This window comes from Pieris rapae, chromosome 12, assembly GCF_905147795.1.
Source record: "Pieris rapae chromosome 12, ilPieRapa1.1, whole genome shotgun sequence".
Lineage (NCBI taxonomy): Eukaryota > Metazoa > Arthropoda > Insecta > Lepidoptera > Pieridae > Pieris > Pieris rapae.
Window position 1 is genome coordinate 9395554 of NC_059520.1, and position 13998 is coordinate 9409551.

Consider the following 13998-nt stretch of genomic DNA (forward strand, 5'->3'; position numbering starts at 1 on the left):
ACCAGGATAGCAGAAGTCGTGAAGAGCAACTACACGATTGCGTGTAATGGTCTGCGCGTGACGTACCGGGCGTGGGGGGAGTGCTACCTCGGCTGGGGAGCGTCTGCGAGGGGTTTGGGGCCAAGCCGGAAGTTGGTCGCGGGTACCGGCCCCTGCCGAGCCCCGAACGGACCGCTTCCAACTTCACCGGGGACGGAATGAAGCCCACGTCTGCGTCCACTTCCACCTTACGACCGATCCACCAGTTGTTGTCGTATTTCTCCTGAAAATGTTTTAAGCTTGTTAAAAGAAGAACGAACGACTGCTTACTGCAAGTTCAGTTTGCATAAAACATCTTCATATTCATATTGAATCTTCTTTTTGAAGAAGCATCAAGCAAGCATCCGCGAATATACATGGTAAATACATAAATATGTATGGAACAAACATAGACATTTCTGTCCAATTAAAATCAATCGCAACTTCTTATATATAAAATTCTTGTGTCATGGGGTTAGTAACCGAACTCCTCCGAAACGGCTCGACCGATTCTCATGAAATTTTGTGTGCGTATTGGGTAGGTCTGAAAATCGAACAACATCTATTTTTCATCCCCCTAAATGTTAAGGGTCGTCCACCCCTAATTTTTTTTATTAATTTTATAGACAAAATTTTTCGTTTTTATTTTTTTACGATACACCATACAAAAATACATGCAACCCTAAATTTTCACCCCTCTACAATCATCCCTTATGTATTTTTTGTTAATTATAAACTTTAATTTTTTGGCACAAAAACATGGCAAAACAACGTTTGCCGGGTCAGCTAGTTTCTCTATATATTGATTACACTGTATACATTGTATCACTTAACATAAATATCTGCTGTCCGTTTACCACCAGTTATATGATAAAGCAAATAGAACCTTAATGTGCAGGAAGTCCCTCTCCTTGAAGGATATGGCGCTGCCGTGCACTGGTGAGTCATCGTCAATGGTTCCATCGTAGGCTACGTTGGTGCGCACTGCGAATGCTACCGGCTTCGACTGAAAGGAATAGAGAATCATAAGTTTGGAGTTTAAATTTTTGGAGTGCTTGGTATTTACTTCTATATATATTATTTACTTCTTTTTTTATAGATAAAGGTATATCCGAAGATGGAATACAGAATATTACAGGATAAATTATTCAACAAATTTAGCTATGTAATACTAAACTGTAGTAAGACTAGTAGAAGTAGACTGACAGGTTAATAGGAGGAAGAGGGAAATAGACTTTCTGCACTTTCGTTCTTTTTACTTATGCAAAGTGTGAAATGAAGGCGCAGAGGTCGATTACTGGTTATTTGTAAATTAATCAATCCATCCACACAAATAGTTAATTCACACTGTATACGTGCAACTGATAATATTGATTAATAAAAAAATTCACTGCACAAGACGTTATGCGACTGAATTTCCATCTAAAGTTCTAATATGTAAATACGCAACGAATACATCAACCAATAGCGTGTTTTTCTCAATCTCCCTTTCTCACTCTCTCTCAATCGGTCTCAATCGCTCTCTTCCATTGCTTCGACAAAAAGCTGCACGTGTTCGTGACGTTCTTTAAAAAATTACCCTCATGACTCATGAGCCTAAAGAAGTTTCACATCAAAATCATCGGTTCCCAAATTTGACCTAGACTCCAGCCTACAAAGCCTCCTGGTAAATCTGCCACTGCATGATTCGAAACACCTAGTTAAAAGACGCGTAGACAATTACCAACGAGATGGATTCAAAATTATACTCCCTTGTAAAAATTGGTGCAGGCCAGATCTATACACCTGACCACGAGATTGCCGACCAGGGAGAAAATGATCGGTAATCCTGCAAGATGATTGAGGCTTACGCATCCTAGAAATAGTGTAATTTGGTCTTGACATTTAATTACGTAGGGGGAGATAAAGAAGGCTTCGCAGCAATGAAACCTTAAAACATAAAGGTCACATCGATACAAAAATAGAATAAAGATTTAATACAATGTTTATTGTATCTTACTGTTAACCTACTAACTAATATAATATAATCGGTTTACTCACGATAGTTGAACGTGACAACATCATTAGACAGTACTGTTGGAATGGTTGCATTTTTCAAAAGAAAATTTTATTTTTGTTTGTTTGATAGATATTTTGTATGGATATAGAGAAGGAGGTAAATGGAAATCACAATTGAATTGATTAAGTTACATTTATTTGTACGCATAAATACCTTGATATCAATTTTTTTACGAACGAACTCTTCTAATTCTTTCACTTCTCTTATTTAGAACTTCGTAATAATAACTTTAAAAAAATCTCTTTCGTTTTATTAAGTTTCACTACAGAGTTGGTATAAAGAGTTTTTTAGACGTACATTATTACCTCTTCCATCAACAATCAAGTCAACGGTGTCCCTAGTGTATGAGAACGAAATTTAGGCATTGTTTTATAATTTTGGTTAGCATTACCGCGTACCCATTCAAACATGGTAACTCAGCATGCGATCAAAAATCAACTGCGTTTTTCCAATAAGGGATTATTGTTTCTCTTTCTCTCCTTCTTCCATATAAGATTATCAAGTTTGATTTAAAAGAGTTCGTAAGTAGTTAAATTTCTTCTCGTATGTTCTACACTTTGAGAAATGACAGTCAAAACAGTATATACATGTATTTAATGTTAATATATTAAAAAAAAATTAGAGCTGTCACGGGACGCCTGGCAGATGTGAAACATCGACATTATTTTGTAAAAGTAATATGCAGAAAATAATAGATTGTGATAGGAACTAAATATGTCATAATGATAAAATAAAATATTACGATTTTTTTCCAGATAACGATGACTGAATAAACATTATTTTCATTAAATATTTTTAATGTGAAATTAAATTAGCGTGGCGATGCGTCGCCACGGCATGCGTCGCCACGCCAGAAATCGGTTTTACGTGCGGCTATAGATGTTTCACATCAAAAATGTATTTATTGAAGTGTCGATTTTTTTAGGAACTTACCCTCGCCTTATCCAGCTGCAGCAGGGCCTGGGCTTCCTTCTCCCGTCTCTGGGCCTCCCGATCCTCGTCCAGCGACAGCTCTGAAGATGGTTGTGAATAGTTTGAATCCGCTGAGCCCTGTAATGATATATTTTATGACCAGGCCAGATTGTCTGAAGGCTAGCAAGTGCGTTGCCGGCTTTTTTAAAATAATTATAAGTTTACAATAATACATAGCTTCAATCCGGTAAAAAAGTGTTGTCTTTAAATGTGTAAAAGCTATGTTAATACTATTTAACAATTATTTCAACATCACTGATAAGTAAAAAACTATTTTCATTGCAAGAAAAAAAAATCTCAGTCAATATTTTAAAAGATTAACCATTTATTCTGTTATCATTTTGTTTATTCAACCCGTACAGAAAAGGAGATTTTGGTAACTACATTATTGTTTAGGTAGTCCACATTTACTATACGTTTATGTCAAAATGTTTAAAAATATCCATGCGAAGCCGGGACGGGCCGCTAGTTCATAATAAAGTTAATGTTAATTTTCTGAATTACTAATATTTTGTTTTCCCCAACGTGGGACCTAAAATCTTTAACGCATGGCAGCTTTTATTACAGCGACATCTAGCAGTCAAAAACCAACTCTCTCAAGACTCATATTTCTGAAGTCAGAGTAAACACTTGAATCGAAGTTATACTCACGGTCGTAACGCGGAAAGTTATTTATATATTTTTTTATGTAGGTAATTTCGAGATATTTAATCGTAAAGAAAACCATACCCATGCCCCACAAGGGACAATTTGATTGTTAAGGGTGTTATTCGAAGATTTATTAAATATACTTGGAATTTGATTTTCAGATTTTCATTGTTTTGAAAATTTGTGTTTCGTTAACCTAGTCTTTCTCAAAATCTATAATTTAAGTAATGTTAACAATTTTTTTATATCAAAAATATGTTAGATAAGAATTTTAGAAAACCTAGGCATGGGAAAAGTATGTTGCAAAACACAGATCTACACAATTCCTCTTACCGCTGTCTGCTTGTTTTTCTCGTTTTCGAAGCATTTTTGATAAGTTGCATTCGCAATTTTGATCACGACCGCTCTGTCAAGAGTACCGGATAAGAAGATGAAGCGGTGGCCCGGTGTGATGGGCCTTGCGTTGGTGAGCACACCAAGCTTTTTGGACACTAATTTAGTATTTCTCTTCAAATGACCGCGACACTGTCGTTCGATGATCGCCAAGTATGCTGATGCTGGCTGTGGCTTTCAAAAGAGTGTCTTCGAAAAGAGGAGTAGCGGCAAAGTTTTCTATTTAGAGGTAAACGTGCCAACTTGTGTCTTCTTGGGGTTAAGTTAGGCAAGATTTAGTCTACCCCAGTCCGAAACTCCACGTAGCAGACTTTCGACTTCAGACACAAGTTTGTTCCGGTACTCATCAACAACTGCCCAAGAAATACCTGCCCAGTGTAAAGAGAATTATGCTGTCGTCTGCATAACAATGTCGCTAGTTGTATAGCCTTGTGGGACCCCAGCATTCACGGGTTTAAGGTCGGAACATGCTCCGTCGATGACGACCTTGAAGCTCCGATCAGCGAGAAGGTCTCTCTGTTCGCGGTGAACTCAAAAAATTTATTACAGTTTTCACATTGGTGATAGCTAGATCATAAATCTAGAATGATTAATGAAGAAGATTTAGGTATATCTTTTGTAGGGTTTACGGGTCCAGGTTGCTCGAGCGAAACCGGATGGTTATCTAGTATTAATAAAATTTTTGAGCCCCGAACACTGTTATTGTTTTGACCATCCAATCGTATATTTTACAAAGACATTCTTAAAGACAACAACTTAACAATTTTAAATACATGAATAATAATTTAATAAAAAATATACAAATAGGAAGTGTGATAAAATTCTGCATTTTTCGTTACGCGCTCTCATACATTATATGAAAGTTTTATTTTGAAAAACTGGACCGATGATACGCAAAACGAAAAACGCATTTACACAAAAAGCAAAGGAAATTCTTACCAGCGGCTTGTAGTTTTTCATTTGACGTGCGCGAGCGCCCACTGCATGCAACGCACAAGAAAAATCAGACACACATGCCCACCATATTTATAATGCACAAATTAATCTGCAAATAGATTCGCATAAAACAATTACATACATGCAAATATTAAAAGGCAATTTAAAGATAATTTTTCGTTGAACAAAGAAATATTCAGGTGAGGATGTCGCGAATCCAAGGCCATGTCTTTGCGCTTGATCTTTTTTAAATTCTGCTCATACACCATACTTTCGGAATATCATACAGTCGACTCTCGATAATTTACAATTCAAGGGGAGTTCAAAATGACATGCATTTAAATTACGAGTGAAAAACACAAGGGGGACTCAAGTAAATAAGAGTTTGATCAAAATTCGTGATTTATTATTTATATGATATATATTAGTAATTAAATACAATTAATTTTTTTTTATTTCGAAAGTCTTTCTTTCTTTTTCTTTGAAACTTCAGTCAAACGAACAACAAATCTGTGCGTAATAAATACATACTTCAACATGATTTTGAATCATGTAATTGGTCATCAGATCAAATTAGGGGACCAATTACACTATTCAATTTATCTAGTATTTTTCAAGGGAAAAAATTATCGAGAGATTCAAATTATAGAGATTCCTCTGTATTTTTACTGGAACAAGTCGCAATTGGTTAATCTTTGAGTAGCAGTAACAATAACCTCTAGAGCTGGGTCCGCGATTGTGACAATGACAATGACATACAAAAACATGCAATAAAACATATAGAGAACCTTCACAGAGCATGGAAATTATGAATTAATGATGTGTCAAAAATGAAGCGACAATAAATAAAATCAACAAAGATATATATACTAGCTTTAATTAGTGTAAGCGTGTGAGAAAAACATATAATACTTGCTATAATACTAAATGACTAAGACTAGAACACTAAGGACGTGTGAATAATGAAGCTCTATATCTAGAAATTAAAAGCATTCTAACATATTTAGCAATATGCTTCGTGTTTTAATATAAAGTAGTAATTAGATTGAGTTCACAAAAAGCTATTCGGCCAGTATTATCGATTATCTCAGAGGTTTGTTGGTCAGGGTTTGGTTGGCGGCAGACAGGCGGCGATATCAATGACGTCATTTAAATGTTCTACCCCCACATTTTCATACACGCATTTTTGTACGCAGCCAAGGAACTTAATTTCCGCGGCATCTTTTATGATCACTACAGATTAAAAATTTGAAACTTATCACACACAAATTGTTGTATTATTAAAACATTACACTATTTATAATATAGATAAAATAAAAAATATAGATAACTATAAATCTTAACAAATAGACGAGTCGTCGAGTCAAAGTAGAGACATTGACAATTGACCAATGCTAATTTTTTAAAAACAATAATAATCTTCCAAAGATAGAACATAGAAGATATACTTATGAAGTGAATCAGTGTTTATACTCTAGAAATAGAATATCTGGATTTGACGTAGTTTGGATTAACAATGTTTTAGCTAAATATTATTGTTGGTGTGTTATTGAAACCCTTACTTTGTAGCACCAGCGGTTAACTTTTATAAATAGAACTGTTCGTGATTAATAAAGTTCTTTATTTTTAAGATGTCAGTTAAATGTTTAGTTTGACGTTCTTGGTTAAACTTCCATCTGGTGGTATTCTAAATGCCCAACAAGAGAAAACAACTTTGAGAAGGAAACTAGTTTAAAGAGTTTATTTTTAAATTAAACCACTGATAGTAAAATTTTGAGGCGAAAGTGATTGAAAAATTGATTTAGATCCTATATTAACATTAATAACGGTTGAACCAAATTGTTTTCTTGGCTTTTTTATTAGAGCACTTGACTGAAGCAACGTCAATCACCAGTGTCATTACAATCTCGTTACTGACACGATAATAGACTGATAAAAACCAGGCTGAATAGCGTCATCGCTTCAATCCACATCGACTGGACAATGAGTTGCTAAATTTATGGGGAATTACTAATTCAAAATTAATCCTATTATGATGATATATATGATATGAATCACACTACATTATGATGTAGTGTTAACAACTAAAAATAAGAAGACTACCGAGGAGTTGATAGACCAAATATGACGAACGATAGATAAACACAAACAAGTCTTATTCAAACAAACTATTCGCCATTTAGCTGGTAAGTATACTCGAAACCACGTCCTGGATCCTAGCATAATCCGACATTACCGAGATTTAACAAGAAACTCCATACACGGCTGAAGCCCATCTTCCAGTCGCTTATAAAACGCACTGCGCACGCACCTGAGCGAACAATTTGTTGTAACCGTGGCCTTGACTGTTGTAACCCATCATGTTACGGCATGGTGGCTGGAGATGGTGGCCACCTTGGACCACCAAAGGGATTCCGTCGTGGTCGGCCGTTGTGGCCACGCATCGGCCGCGCGGTCACCCCGACGGCCGCGCGAACACACGGAAACTAACGGTAACCGCACCCCTCCCCCGCGATTGCTATGTCCCGCACCCCGCGTCCCGGGCGGGTGAATGAGGTGCGCGCGCATCGCTTGCTTTCGCAACAGGGTAAATATTAGGGTTCAATAAACATGTGTTTTTAAATGTAAATAGTTAATGAAAGTCGAACGTGCGTTTGCATAATAAGGTACATAACAATTATAGGGCGGAAAATTCTTGCTTTGTATGTGAAAACTGTAACTTTATCGAGATGGTTTACTTATCACAGTTTAGCCAACAGTATCCAGCCTAAATAGCTTAAGGGTTAATCAGGCCCTGACTGCGGTAAACCCCTACGACATATAGGTGACGACGTAAATGAAAAAATGAGCTTTATAATTTTCAATGGGAAGGAATTCCTAAGTTTCCAGGAATCTACTAGCCGTTTTGAACCCTATATTATTCCCGATAGTAGCCGGACTTTTCCAGCCAGCTATTAATAATAATTTAATCCGTGTTAGTGTTACAAGATATAAGCCAACAGATGAGGGCTACCACTTTTCGTATTATATTAATGTGTTACTGGGGCTCACAACGTGCAGGAGCCTCACCCGATGTTAAATGTTAGACAGAGGACTATAGATACTCAATGCCAGAGCAAATCTCGAGAATGCGTTGCCGGCCGTTTATGTACGCTCTTTTCTTGAAGCTCCCTATGTCGTATTGGGCAACCTTAACGGGAGCTGGTTTCACATAGTGGACTGGAACAACTCCTTTGAACACTCTCCATGCTAAATGTGATAAAAATGCAGAGAGACACAATACCTTCAACGCCACAGTATTCCTATACCAGGTGTGATTTTACGGATAGTGTCGTCAGAGAGAAGAGCGGCAAAGGGTGTTTTTAGCGGAAAATCTTGAAGGCTTAAATTGGACTAGATTTAGACAAACGAGCCACTCCAAGACTCCACGTAGCAGAGCTTCGACTACACACACCAGTTTGTTCCGGTACTGCTGGAAGAGAGGAGTAGCGAGAAAGAGTGTTTTTTTATCGGAAAACATACTTGTGTCTTCTTGAGGTTAAATTGGGCTAGATTTAGTCAACCCGTCCGGATTTCGACAACAGACGCCAGTTTGTTCCGACATGACTGCCCAAGCAAGCATGTAGATTATTTTACTTTTGATGTATAAAGGCTTGTAGGTGCTGCATTTTCAAAACTCTTGGCAAATTTTCGTAGTAGATAGTATTAGGTAAATGTTTATTTTAATGAAGTGAAATTAGTATTTAATAAGAGCACTTTGATGAAATCATAACAAGTATCCACTATGTGGGACCAGCTGCCTACTGGAGTATTTACGAACCAATTAGACTTAAGGTCCTTCAAAAAAGAGCACACCAATTTAATAAGCTCTGCCTTCACTTGCGAGCCTTCTGGCAATGTGAGTGTCCATGGGCGGCGGTATCACTTAACATCAGATGAATCCCCTGCCCGTTTGCCTGCTGTTACATTTTATCCAAAGAAAAATCTACTTGTTCTACATAATAAAAGTAATTCTATCTATCTTTGAAATAAACCTTTATCAGATCATGATTTATTTCTTCGTTATTTTTTTTATTTGTTGTCGTAGAAATAGTTTATTTTCACCGACTTCAAAGTAGAAAAGTGCATGTCAAATTGATTTAATTTTTTATGTGTGTCAAGTATAGCTTATCCATCCACCGTGCCGAGGTATCTGAATGATCAGAATTTGCGAACGGGTCCCATTGAAAGAATTTTGTTATCAGAGTTATAGGTTTTTGAACATCATTTAAAGTAACTTGTTTAGGTTTATCGACATCACTCTTTGGGTCTGTAAGGGTCTTTAATAGATTCTATTTATCATCACTGAGAATGTCATTTAAATGGTATCTAAGGAAGTAAGGACTGATGATATAAATAAATAAGTCCTTTTTACCATTTCAAATCTAGGGTCTGAGATAAAGGTCGTTATATCACGGGAACCGAAACTAGTACCTCTGGGTTTTACGAAAAGCTTTAGATTGTTACTAAATAAATATGATTTAACAGTAAAAATAAACCTAAAATTATTAACTTTCCTTCTGAAGTCCCAAAGTAACCAAAACTGCAGTGGCTTGAGGATAACGCAAATTTGATTCTTATTGTTTAAGAAATAAAATAAATATTCGCTTGAGTTGGGGACGCATGCGCACACCACCGATCGATGGAACGTTGACCTAACACCGGTGCCAACGTAGCGCTTTGACCGCTACAGCGGGAAAACTAGCCGGATCTTGGATCTGTCAGCGCTGAAAAAAATTTGCTCGGAAGCTAGCACTTTTCTTACCACAAATAAAGGTCTCGTTCTGGTTATGTTATCCGCAAAATTATGGAAAAGCGACGAAATGCAGCGCTTTCCTAAAACTTCAGCGCACTTCTGCTGTCGGGAGTTGTCAACTGTGACCTAATTGTGACGACACACTTAGTGTCATGTGTACGCCGTGTCTAGACAGACTATAGGGCATATTGTTCTAGGCGATAAAGCAGATAATGAAATTCATTAATCCCGGAATCCTCAAAACGACCTTGAAACTTGTGAGATTTTATTATGAATGGAGGAATATGAATAATATGAGCGTCTTCACGTCTTCAAATGCTTTTAACCTTATCACAAACTCTATTCTCTATATTATTATTATTATTAATTCTAGCCCCAAGTCGACGGCGTGTCAGAACAGGAGTCTGATCATCTATTAGATTGACAAATGATCATGCAACAAATACAGAAACCTTAGATTAAAAAAAGTTGCAGAGCCACTGATTTAATTTATTTTATAAATATTTCTCACTTTCAACCCCAATCGTTGCAGTCTCATTTCGTCCAGAATAAACTTATTACTGATGAAACATGTATGAGTCACCCATTCATAATCAGAACGATATAAATCCCCGGGAGCTTAGCAATAACAAATGTTTTGTGTTGAAATCTAACTAAAGAGGAATAATCAGGCCCTGTATGTCAATATATGAGGTGGTGCAATGACCTTCATTATTGTTGTAGACAGATTATACTTGACAATTGACACATTGACATTGTTAGTTTCTTAATAATGTCTTGTATTGTATCGTTTGCTATTTAAAACATCCTCCAGAACATTTTGGTCCTTCGAGCCGGATCAAGAAATTAGAAGATTGGAGTGCCAAAAACTGATACGGTTAAAGTTAGCTCAATTGGATTGCCCAATGTGTCATTCTCATATTAGTCTCTTCTTTTAGACTAATTCGATGCCTAGTAGACTTCTAGGAGAAACCTTGATCTTGACATCTAAGTATTTGTATTCAATGGCGAACATCCAAATGCAATATGAATTGCAGAATTTAAATGACAGCAATTTACAACATTGGTTTTAATTCACGCTATTGACAGTTCAGAATACATTTTGACGTAAAGTTTATATTCTTATAGATTCTGGTTTGATTATTCAATCACCTTCGAGGGATTCTCTTGAGGTCTGAGAACAGGAAAACGCAGCTGAGGACCAAATCTGTAGGTTACGGTGGGTGCGGTAGTATTTCGAAGACGAATTAATAGAATTTTGCCATCGTTTTCATTGATTAGTGCCACGGCCTTTATGAAGTGAAGTGCTGTTTCTCTTTCTTCTGCTTCAAATGAAACCGTTTTTCCGCAATCTTGTCCTTCAAACTATTTATGAAAGCCAAATGTGGCCATTTCGAATACAATTTACTTTTGATTTTTTTGCTGAGACTTTAATAAATTTTTATAATATTATATTACTTCATTGAATGCAACTTCATTTGTAACAGAACTTATGAATGCACTAGGTACATACATGTATATGTACAAATATATACATATCTATATATCTACCATTGCATATAATTGAAATACTCTGACAGGTGTAACATATAACTCTTATTTTATCCTCGGGTGTGTCGGAGTTTTTGAGGAGTGTCTCAGAGTTGATTCACACCTAAACACTTATTACTTATAGCATATGACACACTTATGTACTCATATTTTCTTAAGAACTGTCAAAAATGCCCAGCTGATTTTGCTTGACAGATTTGAAACTAGATTAGAGTTTGAATATGAATAATTAATTCGACCTACCCGTCTCTTGCGCAGGCCGTACCGCTGCCGTTTAAAGTGATCCATCCTTAAAGCCTTCGTCATGATGTTAACATATCACTAACACTACACTATCAGAAATCTGTTACACGACCAGCGCGCGCGCAGGTTGGCGGCCACTCGCTAAATCCCGAAATAGATCGGGCGCATCGCTTTCGCGTGAATTTGATAATGTAAGATTACATTGCTCGCTATTTTGACATTTATTTTCATTTTTTGTCCACAATACCCTATATTACGTGATATTTGGCTTATTGTAGGATGCCTGTTCAATTCCCCTTGAATGAACTCATATTAAACTGTCTAGAGAAGATCTGACTGATTCAATCAAGTCAGGCACTGAAGATTGGTCTCCCACCTCACATAGTTCTTTTACGAGACAGATACAGAAATCGGAGGCCTTTAAAGGTTGCAGCGCCATTCGTTATGATAAATCTTTTTCAGACCTAAAAATCAAACACAATTGTATAAAATCCTAAGCTAATTTAATTTAGGTCCTCGCAGAGAGACTTCTTTCTATTTGCTTTTGCTTGAAATTTTGTGGAAGGAATTACTAAAAATGCTTCAATGTATATCCAACATATCTATTGCATCTTTTATAGTCCCAATAACACTCGTTAATATGTTTAAAAATTGTGCTATTTTCACCCATAACGCATACACAATACGGCCTGCTTTTAAACCATACTTGGTTACCCACACTTGCCAAATCACTGGTTTCCGGCTTACATTGATTTTTCTGATCAGTACATTAATTGATCTATTTTTATTTTTATTAAATAGTTTTATAGTAGTAAAATCATGTTCATCACTCTGAATGTTCCGCGCGACTTGATTTCTTGGCGTTACGTAGAGAGGTAAGAGTTCTCTGCATCTTCTACCGCATTTACTGTGGACAGGGGCGTGCGATGCGCGTCTATTGAATTTTCCCTTCATAGCCCAAAGACCAATAAATTCTAGATCCGCCCATGACCATGGATAATTTTCAGATTACGTGCAGCTGAGTTTCATCATCGGAAGTGGAGACAGAGACTCTGCCGCAACGTCGAAATATGACCCCGAGGTCCGTTCGTAAACTGAGCGTTTTTTATAGCAGTTTGTGCATTGCCACCAGCTACCGACTGAAGTATTTCCGAACCCATTAGATTTTGGATCCTTCAAGGAAAGTACAAATTTCTAAAAGGCCGGTAATGCACTTGTGAGCCCTCTGCCACTGTGTCAATGGGCACTTAACATTCTTCTAGTATCAATTTTATTTGATTTTTTTCCTATGTTCGTCGTATGTATGATATATTTCATGGGATTTTCACCCAGACACTTAGCAATTAGCAGGTTTATAAGATATTTTAATAACTTCAAATAAAGACTTTTCTGGATACCGAGTTTCTTTTTAATAAATATTTAATTTTAAGCCACATCTACAATCTACGTCACACCGTAAAACTTTACGAAAATCCTCATTTTTATTAATAATTATTTACTTATTTGCAAGCATACATATAATCACCTGATTAGTACCTACTGAACCTAGTTCCTGGGATTAAGCAAGTGTATTATTTGATTAAGAATATTGTAAATACTGTATATTTGTGTTGGCATAAACTAAATATGGACGGGCCGAATTGCAAGACATCCAGGAAAAAGAAACGTGGAATCACAAAAGATGCTAGAGAGAAATAGATAGAGGAAGCAAAGAACAAATCCAGGTGGAAAATTCAGGAGGAGGCCTTTGTCCAAAAGCGGTCCATACTACAGAACATAAAGTAATGGAAATAACTAACCATAAGAAGTGTATAATAACAAAATTAACACCCATTTCATTATTTGGTAATTTCTTTAACATTTGGCGAAAAAACTACTTCTGAAAATAAATTAAATAAGTGAGACAAACGCTAAGGCTATATTTAATATTGTAGAAGAATAGTCATTTTTGTTTTGGAATTTGACATTTCCAAGACTGACTCACGCCATCTACAAGAGCCGAAGACTATTAACATGTTCTTCAAACATGAATGGTTGAAGCTTTGGTTATTCTAGCTTAATACACACTTACTCCGCTAGATGGCGCCTTAAAACATGTTAGTTACAAAAAAATTATCCTAGATGTCAGTACTAACACATAAAGAAACTAATGTGGACTAAATTACGTATTATTTTTTCGTTGATGTTTTTATTATAAAATTAAGCGCTTTGTGTGAATATGAAGATCATGGATTACAATTATCGTAACTTGTAATTACGTTAAACATAACATAAAATTAAGATTTTAGTAATCAGTTTTATCAAGCGTGTCGTCAATGGGAATTATTGTACCTTCATAAAAATAATATATTGTTTGCATTAAAGGTAAATTAATTGCGGAGGC

General features: G+C 36.2%; 1 protein-coding gene across 23 annotated transcripts in view; it reads right to left on the reverse strand.

Moving 5' to 3' along the window:
* The window catches only part of LOC110997819 (voltage-dependent L-type calcium channel subunit beta-2), a 121867-nt gene that overhangs the window by 10178 nt on the left and 97691 nt on the right, over positions 1–13998 (reverse strand). For 11 of the 23 annotated variants that reach the window (XM_045630353.1, XM_045630355.1, XM_045630351.1 and 8 more), the window contains exons 4-6: positions 3011–3127; positions 905–1024; positions 67–262 (exon numbers count right to left, since the gene is read on the reverse strand). In XM_045630353.1, the coding sequence (XP_045486309.1) occupies positions 67–262; positions 905–1024; positions 3011–3127 (433 nt within the window). Of the gene's footprint in view, positions 1–66; positions 263–904; positions 1025–3010; positions 3128–5029; positions 5136–7262; positions 7525–11615; positions 11751–13998 lie in introns of those variants that run through there. The other 12 variants (XM_022266146.2, XM_045630365.1, XM_022266151.2 and 9 more) reach the window with 10 other exon arrangements.